Source organism: Procambarus clarkii, chromosome 50 (genome assembly GCF_040958095.1).
Source record: "Procambarus clarkii isolate CNS0578487 chromosome 50, FALCON_Pclarkii_2.0, whole genome shotgun sequence".
Taxonomy (NCBI): domain Eukaryota; kingdom Metazoa; phylum Arthropoda; class Malacostraca; order Decapoda; family Cambaridae; genus Procambarus; species Procambarus clarkii.
The window spans coordinates 13,443,907-13,466,482 of NC_091199.1; the positions used below are offsets into that span (position 1 = coordinate 13,443,907).

Sequence of the window (22,576 nt, forward strand, 5' to 3'; positions counted from 1 at the left end):
CTTAGTATAGCACTTATATGTACTATATCAGGCCTCAGATAGCGTGTATTAGGCCTAGGGAGGTTAGGTTAGTTTAGGTTGTCTTTGCAACATTAATACAAAACCTTTTCTAGTTTGTCCAAATCCAATAGTAACGACTTATACTGTCTAATTGTCCATTACGTCAATATATGTACTATGGTCCTCATCGTTACTACAAGTACTAACTAAACAGGAGAATGGGCTGGAAGAACGTCGTTAGTGAGGTGCCTTTCAGGATCGTTACCAGCAGGGGTTCCCCCAGAGAGGGAGAAGGGAAGGGGGGAAATGGGAAGGAAGGAGTGACGGACGAGGCTAGGGATAGTCAGGATAGTGACGGACGAGGTGAGGGATAGTCTGCATAGTGACGACTAAGAGAGGGACTGAAATATTCTCTAGACGGACAATGAGTATAAGGAGACAAGGAGTATGTGAGTATGACCAGTGCCATATAGGCACTGTGCCTCTTGTGTCTAGTATAGTGTCTTCTCCGTTAAGGGTGAAAGGCAGCATGAATGACCTTACCACTCTAACACACTCACAAACGTCAATATTGTGCTTGAACGTCCCAAGATACACTCACCTAAACGTTCAACACCTGAAACGTTTGTCAGACTGTGTGAGGAAGGGAGAAGCAAACCACTCAATTCAGCTCTCTCCGAGCATCAAAACGTTTGCAGTGAACAAATGTTTTGAGGCTCAACTGTCACACTCAGACACGTTTGTACCAGAAAATGTAATAATATATTAATGAACATGTAGCAAAAACTTTGTAGCATGAGACGTTAAAAGTAAAAATGTTTCGAAATAGGATTATTTAGGTTGGAATACTCAAGGTGGAAAATACGCTAATGAAATGCGTAGAGGTTAGTGAGCATAGGGTAGGGCGAACATAGGGCAGGGAGAGCGTAGGGCAGGGCTAACACAGGGCAGGGAGAGCGTAGGGCAGGGCTAACACAGGGCAGGGAGAGCGTAGGGCAGGGCTAACACAGGGCAGGGAGATCGTAGGGCAGGGCTAACTAGGGTAGGGAGAGCACAGGAAGGGTAATGCGAGTGGTTGGAGTTTGAGGCAGAAGGAAAGATAGGTACATTGACACAATATTGGGAGCTACCTCTCTCCTCACGTTCAAACTTCTCCCCTGTCACCAGACGGAATACATATGTATCATGAGATACGTTCAGAACAAACCTGTGTCACCCCGATGTATCCCGGGATGAAGGGAGTTCGAGACGTATCTCCTGCCACACTAACTCTTCAGCGGTGGTTTATATGACGGCGGAGGCTATCCTGGGAAAAGTAAATACCCTTTGTCTCGTGGACTTTCATGTGGTTGGATGGCGGAGGTTATCCTGGGAATTATTCGTGAGCACGTGCGTATGTTTACTATTTTGGTTTGCTCTGTCACGTGTTAGTGATGACTTCCGTGGGAAATGTTCTTCTTGATTAGTTAATCGTGGTGGAGGCTATCCTGGTAAAAAAAAAATGCAGACTGATTTTATTCTGATGTGTGTGTTTTTAAGTTTGTGACGTAGATAATCCTGGGAAGAATTAACAACTAATTCCCGGACACACGTCGACTATCACAGTGTTCCATGGAGATTTGATTTTAATAAAATTAATTTGTAAATGCATTTTGTGTTTTATTGCGATTTATATTAATACATGTACGCCGTTCATCATTGTCTCCCCCCTATTTCTAAAATGACTTCTCCAGATCATGCCTGTTGTATTTTCCCATATTATACCCCATTTGTACTCCAGCAGGACATTCTTAATTAAATCCATAACCCATTCACCAACATGTCATTTTACCTACCCCATTACATGTCCATTTCTATTAATTTTCAGTACCCTATTTTCCCCTTTTTTTGATCTCCCCTTTACATCATAAGACACGTGGTGGCCGCCGTGTATAGCATCTCTCAGAACACCTGTTCTAACACCTGTTGTTGTTTTTAGATTTAGCTACTCAGAACGAAATGTCCATGTAGCACGGGCTATGGTGAGCCCGTAAATGTTCTAACACCTGTGTGTTCTTGGTCTTGTAGGTGCGGTCCCCGGACTCCGACGACCCCACGGGCGCCACACACCCCAGGAGGAGCCTCGTAAGTACTCGTAAAACGCACTCTAGCAACTCTGGGTTGATCTTGCAACATTGACTTTTGTTTTTGGTCGGTTGTAACGCTAAGGGCATGGCGAGTGGACACGGGGGGGGGGGGAGTGTTGACTGCTTGTCCACACCCGTCTCTCTCTCTCCCCCTCCCCCTCTCTCTCTCTCTCTCTCTCCCCTCTCTCTCTCTCTCTCTCTCTCTCTCTCTCTCTCTCTCTCTCTCTCTCTCTCTCTCTCTCTCTCTCTCTCTCTCTCTCTCTCTCTCTCTTTCTCTCTCTCTCTCTCTCTCTCTCTCTCTCTCTCTCTCTCTCTCTCTCTCTCTCTCTCTCTCTCTCTCTCTCTCTCTCTCTCTCTCTCTCTCTTTCTCTCTCTCTCTCTCTCTCTCTCTCTCTCTCTCTCTCTCTCTCTCTCTCTCTCTCTCTCTCTCTCTCTCTCTCTCTCTCTCTCTCTGTCCCCCCCCCCTCTCTCTCTGTCCCCCCCTCTCTCTCTTCCACCCATCTGTCTATTGCCAATCTGTCTGTCTATGCCTGCGATCGTCAATTGCATCCCATCCTGTCTATCGACGCCAATCATTACTCCGAAAAGGAGTCTGTACGTCGGTGTCTTAAATTTGACTAAAGCATCAAAAATGTCAATTTTGTGGTCGATAGTGGTTGATTTTACCATCATTTAGTGTGTGGGACATGTTTGCCATCAACCTGCCCTCGTAAAGCGTCGTAATTTAAACGTATGCATCGTTAAAATTCCGGTGTTATAAGCGAAAAAGTGCAGCAAAAATTGACGCTCTGCGGCCAAAGGTTCGTAAAGAGTGTGTTAGGTTATAAACGTATTTGGGAAACCATAGACCTAAGAGTAGCCAATCTCCCTCTCCTAGAAACCTGCCCCCCCTACCCTTTTACCCCTCTGAAGAGCCAAAGTAGTTTGCATTGCTCTTGCTTTATAATTATAATTAATCTGTAACCCAATTTTTCATATTGAAATTGAAATTGAAATAAGTTTATTGAGGTAAAATACACACAAAGGGATGAGGTAGCTGAAGCTATTCTCACCCTGTTCACCCCGTACTATAAGAATACTTGAATGATTTAAGAATATACATTTTGGGTGCTATATAACATGCATGTATCATTTTAGGGAGAAACGAAAATTATACTAATATTTTATAATATATAAAAGAGTGCAAATGTGGGGACCCATGGCCTCGAAGAAGAAAATAAGGAGTATTCAGAGAAGACCTTGTGGATTCTCACTGAACACTTTAATATTTTCTTCTTCCACCCACTATTCTTTTGTATATACACATATATAAAAGATATATACAGTAATTTCCTTACAATAAGTCTTTAATACATATCTAGGAAGACAAAAGGAAGACGATAAAAATTAAATATATTATTCGAGACAATTAATATTAATTAATTATTACAAAACTCACTAGAATTCCTCTTGCTTGTGACACATTGTTCGTCAGCTTTTTTTTAACATTTGGAATAAAATTAAACATTTTTATTTTGAGTATAACAGCAAGGTGTCAATTGTTCCTTTAAAAAGGACTATTAATAACAAATAACCAACAGTAAATAATAAATATATATATATATATATATATATATATATATATATATATATATATATATATATTTAAATATAAATATAAATAATAAATATAAATAATATATAAATATATATATATATATATATATATATATATATATATATATATATATATATATATATAATATAATATAATATGTACTACCACATCCTCGTGTTGTGGTAGTACTTATAGTAACGATGAGGACCATAGTATAGTATATATACCGACGTTACATTGAAATTAGAAAAGCAGAAATGTGAAGTATTGAGTTGGACAAACCGGAAAACAATTTTATACTTGTGTTGCTTTGACAAACTAAACTACCCTAACCTAACCTTCCTACGTCTAATACACGACATCTGAGGCCTAATATAGTACATATGTGTACTATACTAGACCTAGGAATATTTAAGTTTGTTTTTTTAGCTTTATATTAGATGAATTCCCTACTAGTCAATATACTACTATCTAAAACTACGTACGAATTCGTGACTATTGACCCTGGTCACAATAGGTGCTATCTTAACAGGAGGATGGGTTATATAGAAGATGTAATTTATATAGAAGATGTAATTTATATAGAAGATGTAATTTATATAGAAGATGTAATTTATATAGAAGATGTAATTTATATAGAAGATGTAATTTATATAGAAGATGTAATTTATATAGAAGATGTAATTTATATAGAAGATGTAATTTATATAGAAGATGTAATTTATAAGCACCAATTTATGGATAAGCACCTCCAAAGGATACCTGATCAACCAGGCTGTGACTCATACGTCAGGCTGCGAGCAGCCGCGTCCAACAGGCTGGTTGATCAGTCCCGCAACCAGGAGGCCTGGTCGACGACCGGGCCGCGGGGACGCTAAGCCCCGGAAGCACCTCAAGGTAACCTCAAGGTATATAGAAGATGGTGTAATTTACCAATCCCACTATATAGTGGATGGAATGGAACAAATTAGGTTGTCCCTTATTCCCAAATATCAATCCTATAATCCATCAAGTTATACTTGATGACTTGAAATCAATATATTAATTCAAGTTATCAAATATTTCCATTTTATTTCCAATCACTTAAAGTAATCTACCGCTCACTTCAAGCTAAATGCTTTTACTCTCGTCATGATACATATACATACATGATGCATATGTGTACAGTAGTGTATCTTGAGGTTACCTTGAGATGATTTCGGGGCTTTGCGTCTCCGCGGCCCGGTTCTCGACCAGGCCTCCTTTTTGTGACACACCCGAGGAAAGTAGCCCGTAGCAGCTGTCTAACTCCCGGGTACCTATTTACTGCTAGGTAACAGGGGCATCAGAGTGAAAGAAACAATTTGCCCATTTGTCTCCGCCTCCACCGGGGATCGAACCTGGAACCTCAGAATTTCGAATCCGAAGTGCTCTCCACCTAGCTGTCAGGCACACCTTGACTCCTTATTTAAAAAAAAAAAAGATATAATGGCGGATATACAATTTCTTGCACCATAAAATGCTTTTGTTTATACCTTGTGTTCTTCCCTGGTATATGAATGCTCTTGTGTACATCCCGTTTTCTTTGAAGGCGGGTCGTTTACTGCGCTTGTGACAATAAGAGATTTTATGGTTTGTTGACTGGAGGACCCAAACACTGTGAGGGCTTGTATGTTTACAGCTGGGCCAAGGGGCGCGCCCTTATTCTAGCTGGCACATCTTCACAGGCTTCCCCTTGTTTGTATGGCTCACCCGGCAGCTTGTATAACCTGTATAGCCGGCTCTGATGTGCTACTTTATGGTGTGTATATATATATACGTGGCTTAGAAAGTTCCTGGTGCCATAATACTGTACGTATGACTAGTTTAAATTTTTTAAATTTTGCCCCGAGGGGTGAGTTTATTGGGCAGCGCCACTCATCTTGTGAGTGGACACACCGCCATAGTGACAGTATTGGGCAGCGCCACTCATCCTGTGAGTGGACACACCGCCATAGTGACAGTATTGGACAGCGCCACTCATCTTGTGAGTGGACACACCGCCATAGTGACAGTATTGGGCAGCGCCACTCATCCTGTGAGTGGACACACCGCCATAGTGACAGTATTGGGCAGCGCCACTCATCCTGTGAGTGGACACACCGCCATAGTGACAGTATTGGGCAGCGCCACTCATCCTGTGAGTGGACACACCACCGTAGTGACAGTATTGGGCAGCGCCACTCATCCTGTGAGTGGACACACCGCCATAGTGACAGTATTGGGCAGCGCCACTCATCCTGTGAGTGGACACACCGCCATAGTGACAGTACTGGGCAGCGCCACTCATCCTGTGAGTGGACACACCGCCATAGTGACAGTATTGGGCAGCGCCACTCATCCTGTGAGTGGACACACCGCCATAGTGACAGTATTGGGCAGCGCCACTCATCTTGTGAGTGGACACACCACCATAGCAGCATGTACAACACTCCCGAATAGGAAGAAAACCCGCTGGGTTGTTCATCCTGTAAGTATGACTAGTTGTGTCACAAGGCGACCCTCGTATGGAGAGAGGGTTGACAAGCAGTGTCACGAGACAGGAGTGACAAGCAGTGTCACGAGACAGGAGTGTCAAGTATAGTGTCACGAGACAGGAGTGTCAATTATAGTGTCATAAACACTATCAAACATCTTGCCACATCACGTTATTCATAGATTATACATATTAAAAGCTTCGTTACAATAGGGTCGTTTGTGACTATTTTAGCGCCTGACGTTGGTGCGTCTGGTGATCACGTTCATTACCAACAGCATCGTTACTAGAGGCTAGTAGCCCTCACCACTTGCTGGTCACCAGTGCTCGGGGTCACTAGCAAAACCTGCTTACAGGGTTTCCCTGTGATGGTGTAATTGGATTTTCATGCTGCGTTGGTTTGCTGGAGGAGGGTTAAGTGAAGTATTTCCAGCACGCCCACGTTAAGTGGGAGCCTTGGTCACCTGTGTACGTGGGAGCCCTGATCATAACTGTATCTGGGAGCCTTGGTCACCACTGTATGTGGGAGCCTTGGTCACCACTGTATGTGGGAGCCTTGGTCACCACTGTATGTGGGAGCCTTGGTCACCACTGTATGTGGGAGCCTTGGTCACCACTGTATGTGGGAGCCTTGGTCATAACTGTATGTGGGAGCCTTGGTCACTACTGTATGTGGGAGCCTTGGTCACCACTGTATGTGGGAGCCTTGGTCATAACTGTATCTGGGAGGGAGGGAGTTGTGGAAGAACTAGGTAGAGAAGAAGGAGCAGAAGAATGATGAGGTGGATGAGGTGGTAGGAAAGATGAGAGAGAGGGAGAGGGAGAGGGAAGGTGAATGGAATGTGTGAAGAGACGGATGGAGAGAGAGAGAGAGAGGGAGAAAAGGTAGAAGAGGAGAGAAAGGTGAGAGACCTCCATGACAAAATCACGGACGCCTTTAAAAGAAAAGCAAAATGCAGCTGTGGTAAACACGGACTTTGAAAAGGTATTTGATAAATGTGACCATGGAGTGATTTAGGGAACATAACCAAGCAAATATTGCGTCAGCCAGGATATTGATCGGATGGATTACGAGAACTTTGAAATCCAGGGATCCCATCACAATGGTTGTACTCTTAAAGTCACTTGTGTTGTCCCGTCTTGAGTACTGCTCAGTACTCACTTCCCCATTCAGAGCAGGAGAGATTGCTGAAATAGAGGGAATACAGAGAACATATACAGCATACATAGACGCGATAAAACACCTAAGTTATTGGGACCGTCTCAAAGCTCTCCAAATGTACTCATTAGAAAGGAGACGAGTGAGATACTAAATCATATATTCATGGAAGATGTTAAAAGGCCAGGTCCCTTTAAATTAAAGAAAGAAATTAAACTTCAACCTACAGCACCTGAAATGGAAGACCCTAGCTAATAGTTATATCAGAGAGAATTCCGGAAAAAAAGCCTAAATGAACAGTCACATGCAAATGACCTGCTACGGATGTGCGACATATTAGCCTTAAACCAGCAAATAGTAGAACCAACTAGGAAGGAGAACTCGCTGGACCTCATTTTCACCAATAATGATGAATTGATCAGTAACTTAACGATTACAAATACCTGTTACTCAGATCACAACTAAATTGAAGTTCTGACAAGCATGGGGAATAGACCTTCAAAACCAGTCCCGGTTCCCAGTGAAGGAGATTTGAGCAAATTCAACTTCAATAATAAACAGAAATAAGCTGAGAAGAACAGCTAGAAAATGCAAATCTGAACCAATCCTGGAAAAAATAAGCTCAGTAGAACTAGAAATATGTTCAAACCGCATACCCTAAAAAAAAAAAGAGGAAGAAATGCAGATTGGAACGGGAACGTCGTTCCCTATATAGGTGAAGAAAACGAATCGCGGAACAACTTGAGAGTCGCACCCTATCTCAAGAACGGCGAAGAAGGTTAGGTAGAGAAATAGAAACAATTGAACTCAAGCTACAAGAATCATACAAAACCCAGGAGAGGCAAAGAGAGCAAAAGGCCATCAGTGAAATACAGAGAAATCCGAAATATTTTTTCTCCTATGCAAAATCAAGATCAAAATCCACATCTAGTATCGGGCCCCTGCGAAAGGGAGATGGAACTTTCACCGATGACAACAAAGAAGTAAGCGAGCTACTGAGGAAGCAGTAAGACTCTGTTTTCAGCGAGCCACTAAACACACTAAAGATTGATAATATAAAGGATTTTTTAATGGATATGAAACCAACATCAAATCATATATCAGACGTCACCCTATCCGCACTGGATTTTGAAGAAGCCATAGTCAGTATGCCTTGGCACTCTGCACCAGGCCCGGATTTTTGGAACTCTATATTCATCAAGAACTTTAAAAAAAAAATTATCGCAGGCCCTTCACGTTCTTTGGAGACAAAGCCTAGTTACTGGCATTATCCCGGACATATTAAAAATAGCAGAGATAACACCACCGTATAAAGGAGGAAATAAGGCAGAGGCAAAAAATTACAGACCGATAGCACTAACATCGCACATCATAAAAATCTTTGAGAGAGTGCTAAGAAATAAGATCACAAAATACATGGAATCACAGCATCTCCATAACCCCGGACAACATGGTTTCAGAACAGGGCGCTCTTGCCTGTCGCAGTTGCTGGACCACTATGATATGGCATTAGATGCCATGGAAGACAAACAAAACGTTGATGTAATTTACACAGATTTCGCAAAAGCCTTTGACAAATGTGACCATGGTGTTATTGCACATAAAATGCGTTCAAAAGGAAATACCGGAAAAATAGGCAGATGGATCTACAATTTTCTGACTAACAGAACCCAATGTGTAATAGTCAACAAAATAAAATCCAGCCCATCAACCGTGAAGAGCTCAGTCCCCCAGGGTACTGTGCTTGCTCCAGTACTTTTTCTCATCCTCATATCGGACATAGACAAGAACACAACCTATAGTACTGTATCATCCTTTGCAGATGACACTAGGATTTTCATGAGAGTTGGCAACATAGAGGACACGGCAAACCTCCAATCAGATGTAAATCAGGTCTTTCTATGAGCTACAGAAGATAATATGGTGTTTAACGAAGATAAGTTCCAGCTCATGTGATACGGAAAAAAATATAATATAACATATAACATATAACATATAACATATAAAAACGGAAACCACGTACAAAACTCAGTCAAATCATAACATAGAACGGAAAGGCAATGTAAAGTATCTGGGTGTACTGATGTCGGAAGACCTTACCTTTAAAGAACACAATAAAGTAGCCGTCACAACTGCAAGAAAAATGACAGGTTGGATAACAAGAACTTTTCACACTAGAGATGCTATACCGATGATGATACTTTTCAAAACGCTTGTGCTCTCTAGAGTGGAGTACTGCTGCACAATGACAGCACCTTTGAGCTGGATAAATTGCTGACCTAGAGAGCGTGCAGAGATCCTTTACAGCTAGAATCCACTCAGTAAAACATCTAAACTACTGGGACCGACTGAAATGCCTAAATCTGTACTCCCTTGAGCGCAGGCGGGAGAGATACATAATAATTTACACGTAGAAAATAGTAGAGGGGCTGGTCCCTAACCTGCACACAGAAATAACATTACATGAGACCAGAAGGCATGGCAGGATGTGCAGAATACCCCCGTTGAAGAGCAGAGGTGCAACAGGTACTCTGAGAGAGAACTATCAACATCAGAGGTCCGAGACTGTTCAACACGCTTCCACTACACATAAGGGACATAACTGGCCGACCCCTCACAGTGTTCAAGAGAGAACTATCAACATCAGAGGCCCGAGACTGTTCAACACGCTTCCACTACACATAAGGGGCATAACTGGCCGACCCCTCACAGTGTTCAAGAGAGAACTATCAACATCAGAGGCCCGAGACTGTTCAACACGCTTCCACTACACATAAGGGGCATAACTGGCCGACCCCTTACAATGTTCAAGAGAGAACTATCAACATCAGAGGCCCGAGACTGTTCAACACGCTTCCACTACACATAAGGGACATAACTGGCCGACCCCTCACAGTGTTCAAGAGAGAACTATCAACATCAGAGGCCCGAGACTGTTCAACACGCTTCCACTACACATAAGGGACATAACTGGCCGACCCCTCACATTGTTCAAGAGAGAACTATCAACATCAGAGGCCCGAGACTGTTCAACACGCTTCCACTACACATAAGGGGCATAACTGGCCGACCCCTCACAGTGTTCAAGAGAGAACTATCAACATCAGAGGCCCGAGACTGTTCAACACGCTTCCACTACACATAAGGGGCATAACTGGCCGACCCCTCACAGTGTTCAAGAGAGAACTATCAACATCAGAGGCCCGAGACTGTTCAACACGCTTCCACTACACATAAGGGGCATAACTGGCCGACCCCACACAGTGTACAAGAGAGAACTTGATGAACACTCCAAAGGATACCTGATCAACTAGGCTGTGACTCATACGTCAGGCTGCGAGCAGCCGTGTCCAACAGCCTGGAATCAACCAGGAAGCCTGGTCAGAGACCGGGCCGCGGCGACGTTGATCCTTGGAACCAATGCAAGGTAACTGCAAGGTAAACATTTGTCATAGAAAGAAACGGCTAAAGTGGAGGATCACGGAATAACAATGTGGGGAGAACGGCACGTTTAGAGGGCACACTAAAGTACACGTTGCATCAGCCAGGAAAATGATAAGGTGGTTATTGGCATCTAAACAACGAGGGGGGGGGGGGTGTGCCACAACGCCAGTGGCACTCTTGGAAGTTGTAGCGTTATCTCGTGTGGAATATTATACAGTCCTCTTGTTCCCTTTCAAGGCAAGTGGCATTGTAGAGTTGGAAAGTTTGCAGTAATCCTTTAATGCAGGTATAGAATCATTGAAGCTAATAGACGGGTGTGTGTGTGTGTGTACTCACCTAGTTCTGCTTGCGGGGGTTGAGCTTTGGCTCTTTGGTCCCGCCTCTCAACCGTCAATCTACTGGTGTACAGACACTGTGTGTGTGTGTGCGTGTGTGCGTGTGTATGATTGAGGCGTTAGCTTTTGGACCGCGCATTTCCAATCTTGGGTTTTAAGGTCCCCGCCTCCCAAGCCAATGTTCTCCTATCACATCCACTACATATGTGTTCCTCTCTCTTCTTTCCTCGTCAACTCCTTCCCTCTTCCTCGCCTCTCCTCTCTCCTTCTCCTCCGATTTTCTCCTCTCTCCCCCCCCCCCTGGACTCATCAACATACACTGGTGTCGGATGAGTTTGGGTGATCCCTCGCGTCCCTCTGACTCCATTATTGGTTTGTGTTGCGGAGGGGGGGGGGATGATGTGTTTGGGGGGGTTGTGGGAAGGGGGAGGGGGAGAATGTGTCTTATTTCCCTTGTGAGTCATTGTTATTTTTATCTTGGGCCTCTTCATTGTGCCTCTTACTTGTATTATTCGTGTTGCTTTCTCTTCTCCCTCTCTTATCCCCGCCCCCCCCCCCTTAATTCTTTCTCCGCGTCCTTCTGTTGTGGTCGCCCCCCTCCCTCTCTTTCTCTCCCTCTCTCTCTCTCTCTCTCTCTCTCTCTCTCTCTCTCTCTCTCTCTCTCTCTCTCTCTCTCTCTCTCTCTCTCTCTCTCTCTCTCTTTCTCTCTCTCTCTTTCTCTCTCTCTCTTTCTCTCTCTCTCTCTCTCTCTCTCTCTCTCTCTCTCTCTCTCTCTTTCTCTCTCTCTCTCTCTCTCTCTCTCTCTCTCTCTCTCTCTCTCTCTCTCTCTCTCTCTCTCTCTCTCTCTCTCTCTCTCTCTCTCTCCTCTCTCTCTCTCTCCCTCTCTCTCCCTCCCCTCCCTCCCTCCCCCCCCCCCCCCCCCCCCTTCCTCCCACCTATATCCTCCTCTCTCCGGTCTCCAATATAACCTTTTGTTGTCTTCTCCATCTTATCATCATATTGTCACTATCGTCCTTTATCCCAGAAAGTACATATATTTTACGGGTGTTGGGGTAAAGACATTATTGTTAGGGGGGTTGGGGGAGGGGGGGGTTGTTGGGGGGGAAGGGGAGAGGGAGGGAAGAGGGGGGGAGATAGGGAAGAAATACGAGGCTCACCAAATGGAGAAATTTCCCTCTGTTGACAAGAAAATGTTATTGGTATTGGGGTGTGTTTGATTGTTTGGTGTGTGGTACAGGTGTTTGTACTGTTGATCAGCTTGTGGTATATGTTGTTGACCTGCCCGTGTTCGATTTCCTCGTGTGGCAGAGGGAATCGAACGTGCTATTTGCTGTCGATTGAATTTTAACGCCGTGGAATTGTTTCAGTCATTGTCGTTTTTTTGAGGAGTGGTTCCTCACGGGCGGTGAACTGTGTTGTACTCACCCACCTAATTGTGCTTCCGGGGGTTGAGCTTTGGCTCTTTGGTCCCGCCTCTCAACTGTGAGCACCTCACTACTGATGCCTTGGAGGAGGAGATTACTGCCCTACAAGACGCTACTCCTGTTCTTAGTACTTGTTTGGTATTTGTTTATAAGGTACTTTCGACCAAATAGTTACTAGGACAAATCCACAAGGGCCGTGATGAGGATTCGAACCTGCGTCCGGGAGCATCCCAGACACTGCCATAATCGACTGAGCTACGACAGTTTGACTACGAAACTTCGGTTTCAACTCTTTTAACCCTGTCTAGGATGCTCCCGGACGCAGGTTCGAATCCTCATCATGGCCCTTGTGGATTTGTTCATTTGATGCATCACGTTAGTGTGATCTCTGTGTGTAGTTACTAGTTAGAGACCCTTGCCTTCGGGCCGGACTTGGGGGAGTAGAACTACTCCCAGAACCCCATCCTGGTACTATCCGTTCCCCTGTCGTGCTTACCTAGTTGTGCTTGGGTTGAGCTTTGGCTCTTTGGTTCCCGCCTCGTTAGTGTACAGGCAGCTGTGGCGTCGACTCCCCCTGACTCTACTGCTTGTTAAGTCTCTGGGAATATCTTTACACTTCGCACAGTTCTTAATGATTTAATATCTTATTTTCCCGTACGCTTTAGTTCATTGTTGTTCACGTAATATTTCTTTTTGTGTTAAAGTTAAGGATTTTGATAATCTTGTAAATCATTGGTCTGTCAGGGGCCTGACAGCTGAGTGGACAGCGCTCGGAATTCGTAGTCCTGAGGTTCCGGGTTCGATCCCCGGTGGAGGCGGAAACAAATGGGTAGAGTGCCTTTCATCCTGATGTTACTGTTCACCTAGCAGTAAAATAGGTACCTGGGAGTTAGACAGCTGCTACGGACTACTTCCTGGGGGTGTGTAAGAAAAAAGGAGGCCTGGTCGAGGACCGGGCCGCGGGGACGCTAAGATCTGAAATAGTACTTCAGCCTCCTAAATTGATAGTACTTAATGTTAGAATTTGTTCGAAAGTACCAATATAATACCAATATGTAGTGATGGACCACGGGAAAGTACCAATATGTAGGGATGGACCACCAGAAAGTACCAATATGTAGTGATGGAACACCAGAAAGTACCAATATGTAGTGATGGACCACCAGAAAGTACCAGTATGTAGTGATGAACCACCAGAAAGTACCAATATGTAGTGATGGAACACCAGAAAGTACCAATATGTAGTGATGGACCACCAGAAAGTACCAATATCTAGTGATGAACCACCAGAAAGTACCAATATGTAGTGATGAACCACCAGAAAGTACCAATATGTAATGATGTAAAATAACCATATATGTTCTCTGTATATCTTCATATATCTCCTACTCTGAAAGGGGAAGGGAGTACCGAGCAGTACTCAAGACGGGACAGCACAAGTAATTTGAATAATATAAGTATTGGGATGGGATCCCTGGATTTGAAGGTTTCCGTAATCTATCCTTATCATTGTCCTGCTTGATGCTATGTTTGCATTGCTATGCTCTCTGAACCTTAGGTCAACAGCCATCATTATTCTCATATACTTTCCTCGTTGAAGGACAACATGTAGAGAGAGAGAGAGAGAGAGAGAGAGAGAGAGAGAGAGAGAGAGAGAGAGAGAGAGAGAGAGAGGGGAAGGGAAGGGAACTATCAGGGATAAAGTGCCAAGCCAGGACGACTATGTAGCACTGGGAAGGGGTCAGGATAAGGATTTGAGATGGGACAGGGGAAAGGAATGGTATCCAACCACTTAGACGGTCGGGGATTGAACGCCGACCTGCATGAAGCTAGACCGTCGCTCTACCGTCCAGCCCAATTGGTTGGACAGAGAGAGAGAGAGAGAGAGAGAGAGAGAGAGAGAGAGAGAGAGAGAGAGAGAGAGAGAGAGAGAGAGAGAGAGAGAGAGAGAGAGAGAGGAAACGAGACATGATCCATGCCTATGGTGCCTGATCCGGTGCCAGGAGGGTGGAGAGAGAGATAAAGACACTTGGGTATTGGTGACCACACATCATCTCCATATTGATAACCTGCCCGACGGTAGCCACAGTATTGGCCCCCCTCAGTCACGCCTCAAGCAGGCCCCACGCCCTCGTAAACGCCTCGTTACTGTAACGAGGTCGTTCCTTCCTCAAGCACACAATAAAATCAGCAATAACGTGCCCGTATGGGCAAAGGTGATGGTGACGGGGGGGGGATGTGGGGGCAGGAAGACAAACAAGGGTACATTCGGGGAGGGGGGCGGGCACAGGGGAAAGGGGGGGGAGGCACAGGGGGACGTAAACATTGTGTGCTTGTGACGTGTGGAGAATATACATATTGCATGCTTATGACAAGCAGACAAGGTATATGTCATACACTTGTCACACGGGAAAAATATACAGACTGACCCCGGGATGATCAGCGCTCACCTGGTTGATGGGGTTCTGGGAGTTGTTCTACTCCCCAAGCCCGGCCCGAGGCCAGGCTTGACTTGTGAGAGTTTGGTCCACCAGGCTGTTGCCTGGAGCGGCCCGCAGGCCCACATACCCACCACAGCCCGGTTGGTCCGGCACTTCTTGAAGAAAACCATCTAGTTTTGTCTTGAAGATGTCCACGGTTGTTCCGGCAATATTTCTTATGCTTGCTGGGAGGATGTTGAACAACCGCGGACCTCTGATGTTTATACAGTGTTCTCTGATTGTGCCTATGGCACCTCTGCTCTTCACTGGTTCTATTCTACATTTTCTTCCATATCGTTCACTCCAGTACGTTGTTATTTTTCTGTGAAGATTTGGGACCTGTCCCTTCAGTATCTTCCAGGTGTATATTATTTGATATCTCTCTCGTCTTCTTTCTAGTGAGTATATTAGGAGGGCTTTGAGACGATCCCATTAATTTAGGTGCTTTATCGCGCCTATGTATGCCGTATATGTTCTCTGTATTCCCTCTATTTCAACAATCTCTCCTGCTCTGAAGGGGAAGTGAGTACTGAGCAGTACTCAAGACGGGACAACACAAATTATTTGAAGAGTACAACCATTGTGATGGGATCTCTGAATTTGAAAGTTCTCGTAATCCATCCTATCGTTTTTCTAGCTGCCGCAATATTTGCTTGGTATGCATATTTGATTATGTTTTGTACCCTGTATTATGTTTAAGGTCCTCAGTTTTGCCGTACCTGAGTACCTGAAATTTATCAATGTTAAACATCATGTTATTGTCTGCTGCCCAATCGAAAACTTTGTTGACATCTGCTTGTAGTTTTTCAATGTCTTCAGCAGAGGTAATTATCATGCTGCTTTTTGTGTCATCTGCGAAGGATGACACGAAGTGGTGACTTGTATTTTGTCTATATCTGATACGAGAATAAGGAACAGTAGCGGTGCAAGGACTGTACCTTGAGGTACAGAGCTTTTAACTTCGCTTGGACTCGATTTTATCTGATTGACTGTTACACTTTGTGTTCTGTTCGACAGGAAATTTGAGTATCCAGCGTCCTACTTTTCCAGTTATTCCCATTGACCTCATTTTGTGAGCTATCACCCCATGGTCACATTTGTCGAACTCCTTTGCAAAGTCTGTGTATATAACATCTGCATTTTGCTTTTCTTCTAAAACTTCTGTGATTTTGTCATAGTGGTTGAGTAACTGTGACAGACAGGATCTTCCAGCTCTAAATCAACGTTGTCCTGGGTTGTGTAACTCATCGTTTTCCATAAAACTAGAAATTTGATTCCCAATCACTCTTTCAAAAACTTATGTTGTGTGATGCAACTGGTCTATAATTTTTTGCCAAGGCAAAAAATAACTCCTCTACCCCTTTTGTGCAGAGGAGCTATATCTGTAGATTTAAGTGCTGCTGGTATCTCCCCTGTATCCAGGCTCTTTCTCCATATTACGCTGAGTGCTCTCGCTACTGGTACTTTACATTTCTTTATTAATATTGAATTCCATGAGTCAGGCCCAGGAGCTGAGTGCATAGGCATATTGTCAATTTCTCTTTCAAAGTCTTCCAAGTTCGTGTTAATATCCGTTATATTATCTGCAGCTTGGATGTCATTCTTAAAGAAACTGTCTGGGTCATCAACTTTCATGTTGTTTATTGGTGTGCTAAACATAGCCTCATACTGGCTTCTTAGAATTTCACTAATTTCTTTGTTGTCCTCTGTGTACGTACCTTCACTTGTAATTAAAGGTCCAATACTGGTGGAGGTTTTTGATTTTGATTTTGCGTATGTGAAAAAATATTTCGGATTTTTCTTCATCTTTAGTATAGCTTTCTGTTCTATTCCATTTCCTCAGACTCGTATGATCGCTTCAACGTTTGTTCTATTTCTTCGATCTCCCTGTTTAGGTTTATTTTCCTAATATTTTTTGTGAAAATATAAATAAAATGTGTATAATATAAATATTATAAATATTAATATTTATAATATTTATTTTAAGTGAAAATATTTATTTTCACTCTTGTATTATTTAAAAAAATAACGCATAAGTCATATTTCCTATAGGCGTCGTATTTTAAAAGCTGCTGGATTTGGGCAAAATATGACCAATCGTCGTTTTCACAAACTTGTAGATTTTTGGTATAATAAATCGTAGTTTGAAACTCCAAATATGTGCAGTCACCCTGAATTCCGTTAAAAAATACCGGACAAAAGTCACATTTTTCGATATTTTCGTCATATTTTTCCTGAGTATAAGGTGTTGCAATATACTTTTCCTGTGTACATGTTATTGTAGTATACTTTTTTTGGGTATAAGGTATTGTAATATACTTTTCCTGAGTATAAGGTAAGGTTCTAGGTGTGGTGGTGGATCTTGCATTTCTCTGATATAAGTATTTCTGCTGACCAGGCCAGGATTATCCTCTGATCAAACATTCTGTGGGATCAAAGCCTCTCCGTGGGGGATTTTCTTCGTTCTGAAAAGGATATAGATTCCCTTATCTGTTCTGCTTCTCTCTCTGCCTGTCTCTGCCTGCTCTGTTTCTCATTGTGTCTGTTTCTCTCTGCATATGTCTCTCTCTTTCTGTCTGTCTGTCTGTCTCTCTCTGTCTCTCTCTCTCTCTCTCTCTCTCTCTCTCTCTCTCTCTCTCTCTCTCTCTCTCTCTCTCTCTCTCTCTCTCTCTCTCTCTCTCTCTCTCTCTCTCTCTCCATATGATTTGTCTCAATTTGTCTTGTGCTGTTTTATTTTTTTATTTATCTTCTCTTCCTCCATGTATGGTTCCTCCGACTTTTCTTCTTACTCACTTTGCTTTTCCAATTTCTCCAACTACTGTTCCTCCTCCTCATCTTGGTCTTAATCATCCTCCACTTGCTACTGTTCTCTCTTCTGCCTCAACAAGACACGCCAGTTGCTAGAGACTACCCCAGTAAAGGAAGTATATGCAGTGTTGAAACTGTTGCAATTAGACACGTTTCTGTAGGAAGTGGCTGACCAACCAGGCTGTAGTGGGCCTGCGGGCAGTTCTAAGCAAGAGCCTGAGAGAGGGGTATCGCAAGATAAACCAGGCTTGTAGAGTAGGCTTTACTCCCAGAATTCTCTCCCCGTATCCTGTATCCACGTATCATGCATCCATGTATCCTGCAAGTATACCTCAGGTATTCTTGGAGGAGTGCCGCAGGGTTTCTTGGAGTCTCTACTGTTTATCCTATATATATATAAAGTAGGAACATCCATCTGTGTTATTTTAAGCAAGTCGTATTAAATCCACAATGAACACATTCAAAAGCGTAGGCTAGACATATATGTGAATGGGTGGATATAAATAGACGTTGCCTCGTATGACTTGAAAGCCGTTCTTCAGCTAACTTAACCTCTGGTTAAATGAACAAATCCACAAGGGCCGTGACGAGGATTCGAACCTGCGTCCGGGAGCATCCCAGACACTGCCTTAATCGACTGAGCTACGACAGGGTTAGACAAGGTACACAAAGCCCTTGTGGATTTGTTCATTTGATGCATCACGTTAGTGTGATCTCTGTGTGTAATCTCTTGTTGTTCTTGAGGTTAAGTTCTTTTTTCGCCTTTAATCTCAAGTTCTTGTAAATAAAGACATAGACCAAACATATGATTAAGGAAGATTTATGTAACTTTAATGCAAATTTTATGCTCATTCATAAACAGTTATTTGATGCTACGGAGGTATTGGAAATTAGCTTAAATATATGTGTATATCATTTTGCTTGTAAGCAAAATTAAATGGAGTTTTGGTTATCTGAAACAAACAATATACTTGTTTATGGCCTTGTTTCCTGGTAAACAAAAATAATGTTTGATCAGTTTTTATATTCCAATCCTTTCTAGAAAATAGTTTTGTCAATGGTTTCAAAAAATGACAAGAAAACTTGCTTTCTAAGGTATTTTTACGTTAAATCATCCCATATTGATCACGTATTAAATACGGAAAATTGTTTTTACGAAATCGACCAATCGTTTACAAATGCGACGTTTAAGACGTATTTAAAGCACTGTAAAAGTGACGTTTTCTATGCATCGGCCTCAATACGTTAGGTGGGTTGTGTGGGTTCGTACGTCTATGGGTAGGGAAAACGGTTGCATTTTTTTTATAGAGTGAGAACGAACAAGTGAGAACGGAACACCACTGGAAAAAATCTCCTTTCCGTTCTCCTTTCATTTTCATTTATTCAGATATTCATCAGCCTCTTCATCTACCGCTCATTCATCGTTATTCAAGTGTCATTTGCCGTCAGAACATGAAATTGCTCTCTAATTGAAATCTACGTTTTTGATCCCTTTGTCTGTTGGTGCTGGTGAGGGAGGCGCGTTTGCGGCTTCCCTTGTTTAGACCTAGGGGGAATTGCACCTGAAACGATCTCTTTAAATGCCAATTACCACGGACTTGTTTGCTCCCTGAATTGGCTCGTTAGTCGGAGTAAATGGGAAAATAGGGCTTTTGTCGGGACTGGGTTTGTTCATGCTATTTTAGGCTTATTTGGAATTTTTTTTGGCTTATAAATATATTTTTTTTACAAAAACCTGAATATTTTATGTATTCAGATGTTTTATGTTTATATGTAGATATTATATAATGATATGATTATATATATAATAACTAGCTTCTATTCCTCCAATTCTTTATACATGTAATGAAAATAACATTTTGTATTCGAATGATGATTCATATTGTTAGATAGACCTTCGAAATACTCTCCTCTCCCGCCTTTTAAGTCATACTCCACGTCGTACATAACCCAGAAGATACCTAGTATCTCTTGATTATACTTTGAGGGAGGCAAAATGCTGAAAATTTAAATTTTTTAAGTTCGGTGGGAAAGAGGTGAGAGTGAGCTCTTCAGCCAATATGGCGGCTCGACCCGGGTGGGCGGCGACGAAAATCCCGCCAAAATACTCCGGATGTCAAGACACCAAGTCTCCCGAGTTGTGGAGACTGTGATTGGTTGAACGTGTGGGGCGTGACCAATCAGAGAGCGCCCTGGGCGTGACAGACTGTGACGTCGGTGCCCCAAGCTCAAGGCGGGGAAAACTGCAGCCCGTCAGTGCGTCTCAGGTGATCAAGGTGACAGGTCACGTCACTTGTTGGTTCCGCAAGGAGGAGCGTCTAGTCTGGGAGCACTCTTAAGAGATACATTAGACCTGGTGAACCCATCTACCAACCTCAACAAGCTACTAAGAATGAAGTACACTTTGTATAAAGGTAGATGAAATCCTCTCTCTATTCCCTCTCAGATGTTGACGTGAAGTGTTCTAGGAACATGGAATAATTTTCTTGTGGCGAGCGAACCGGTTGATTTATTTATGTATACGGGTAAACTCATTGCTTAATCAAGAATAATTGTAAGTTAATTCAGAAGATTAAGGCGAACCAGTATATGAGCGAGAGTAATATTAAATTTGTTGGAGAAAATTATGTAGGGAAAGAGCCTAATGAAATATTATTTGTTGAACAGGTACACTCTATTGTAAGATTGTGTGTGTGTGTGTGTGTGTGTATATATATATATATATATATATATATATATATATATATATATATATATATATATATATATATATATATATATTCAATAAGAGTTGCTGTCACTTAGTTGAGTGACAACAAACTAAGAGTTGTCACTTAGTTTTCAGTGTTGTATGACCAAGTTCCAGCACAGGTGTTAATAAAATATAATACAGTATGCGCGGGTGATTGGCAACTGAGCCGTGTTGCCATATTGTATTCCAATTCATATGAAGTGTTCTCATATTTGACAATTATTTTATTAGTTGGTCGCAATGTACATATTTACGTATAGATACATATGTATCTGTACGCACGTATGTGCAATATGTATATATATTTTACACATGTCTGGAATTATTCCGATCTGCACACTCGATATTTTTGCCAGAGGCCGGGTATACATATTGAGTACATACAATAAAGGACCTTTATGCTGAGGGTATTTTACCATTAAATTGACAGATGATCTGGCAATAAGTGAGACACCCGCCAGATTGCCGACCTTAGGCTACACACACTTTTGTGGTGGCTAAGCTAGCAGCAGTAAGTCCTGGTCTAGGCTAGTTCATGGAGAGAGGGGAGACCCGGGAGGTGCTGGTTTCATCTCCACACCAGGGACAAGGCTGAGTACTCGCCTAGTTGTGCTTGCGGGGGTTGAGCTTTGGCTCTTTGGTCCCGCCTCTCAACTGTCAATCAACTGGTGTACAGGTTCCTGAGCCTACTGGGCTCTGTCATATCTACATTTGAAACTGTGTATGGAGTCAGCCTCCACCACATCATTTCCTAGTGCATTCCATTTATTAATTATTTATTATTCCATTTATTTATTAATAATTGTATACGTTTATAATATGATTATGGAATGTGTTTATAAAGGTGCTAATTAAGCAGGCTTTAAAGTGATCTTTTTGGTTATGTATTTTAGAGTGGTATTTAACACTGATACATATCTTAAAGTATAAGCTAATGTGTTTAAGTGGTCGAGATTGATTACCTGAATTTACCTGAGGACAACCATCTCTAGTGGCCTCCACGAGGACTAATATTTGTTTCTCAGGTCCCCCTATTCTTCCTGACCTAATTATAGTGTACTTTAATTTTTAAATAAATTAGATACAAAATGGAAACATAGGCTATAGCAATTTATTTTAAATTCCAGCGGATCAGAGCTCGACAGACTGTAACAGCAAGTGTAATTAGGTAATTAGGTTTGCTAACTCCATTACCAATACACAAACATACATGAATAACGTTTTTGCTATTGTAATTTGTTGTCAAATGTTACTTGAGTGTTTTAATAGGAGTGGTTAGTATGTCAGGTTCACCATGCTGTGTTAGTAGTTGATATCGGTATGTTAATTGATTGATTATTAATATGATTACATTGATATCAGCTTGTGATTACAGTGATATCAGCTTGTGATTACAATGATATTAGTGTGTGATTAGTGATATCTGCGTGTGATTAGTGATATCAATGTAATCACATGCTGATATCAATGTAATCACATGCTGATATCAATGTAATCACATGCTGATATCAATGTAATCATAGACTGATATCAATGTAATCACATGCTCATTACACCCATACTCCTGTTTTGATAGTACTTATAGTAACGATAAGGACCATAGTACATACACCGATATACAACGAAATTACAACGTTGAAATCTGAACTGTTGAGTTGAACAAACTAGAAAACTATTTTTTTACTTTCGTTGCTTTGACAAATTTAGACTATCCTAACCTAACTTCCCTAGACCTAATACACGATATCTGAGGCCTAATGTAGTACATATGTGTACTATACTAGGCCTAGGAATATTTAAGTTTGTGTTTTAGCTTCATTTATTTTGGAAGAATTTCTTACTAGTCAGTATACTATTATCTAATCGCCAAGAACATACGAATTCTGACTATTGACGACTGTCATAATAGGTACTGTCTAAACAGGAGGATGGGGTTGTATGATTACACGATATCAGT

At 42.3% G+C, this 22,576-nt stretch overlaps 1 protein-coding gene across 1 annotated transcript in view; it reads left to right on the forward strand.

Annotated features, from left to right (window-relative positions):
• Positions 1–22,576, forward strand: part of LOC123748468 (multiple PDZ domain protein) — a 1,300,933-nt gene that overhangs the window by 870,980 nt on the left and 407,377 nt on the right. Inside the window, 1 exon segment of the mRNA XM_069303573.1 lies at positions 2,068–2,124. Coding sequence (XP_069159674.1) covers positions 2,068–2,124 — 57 coding nt within the window.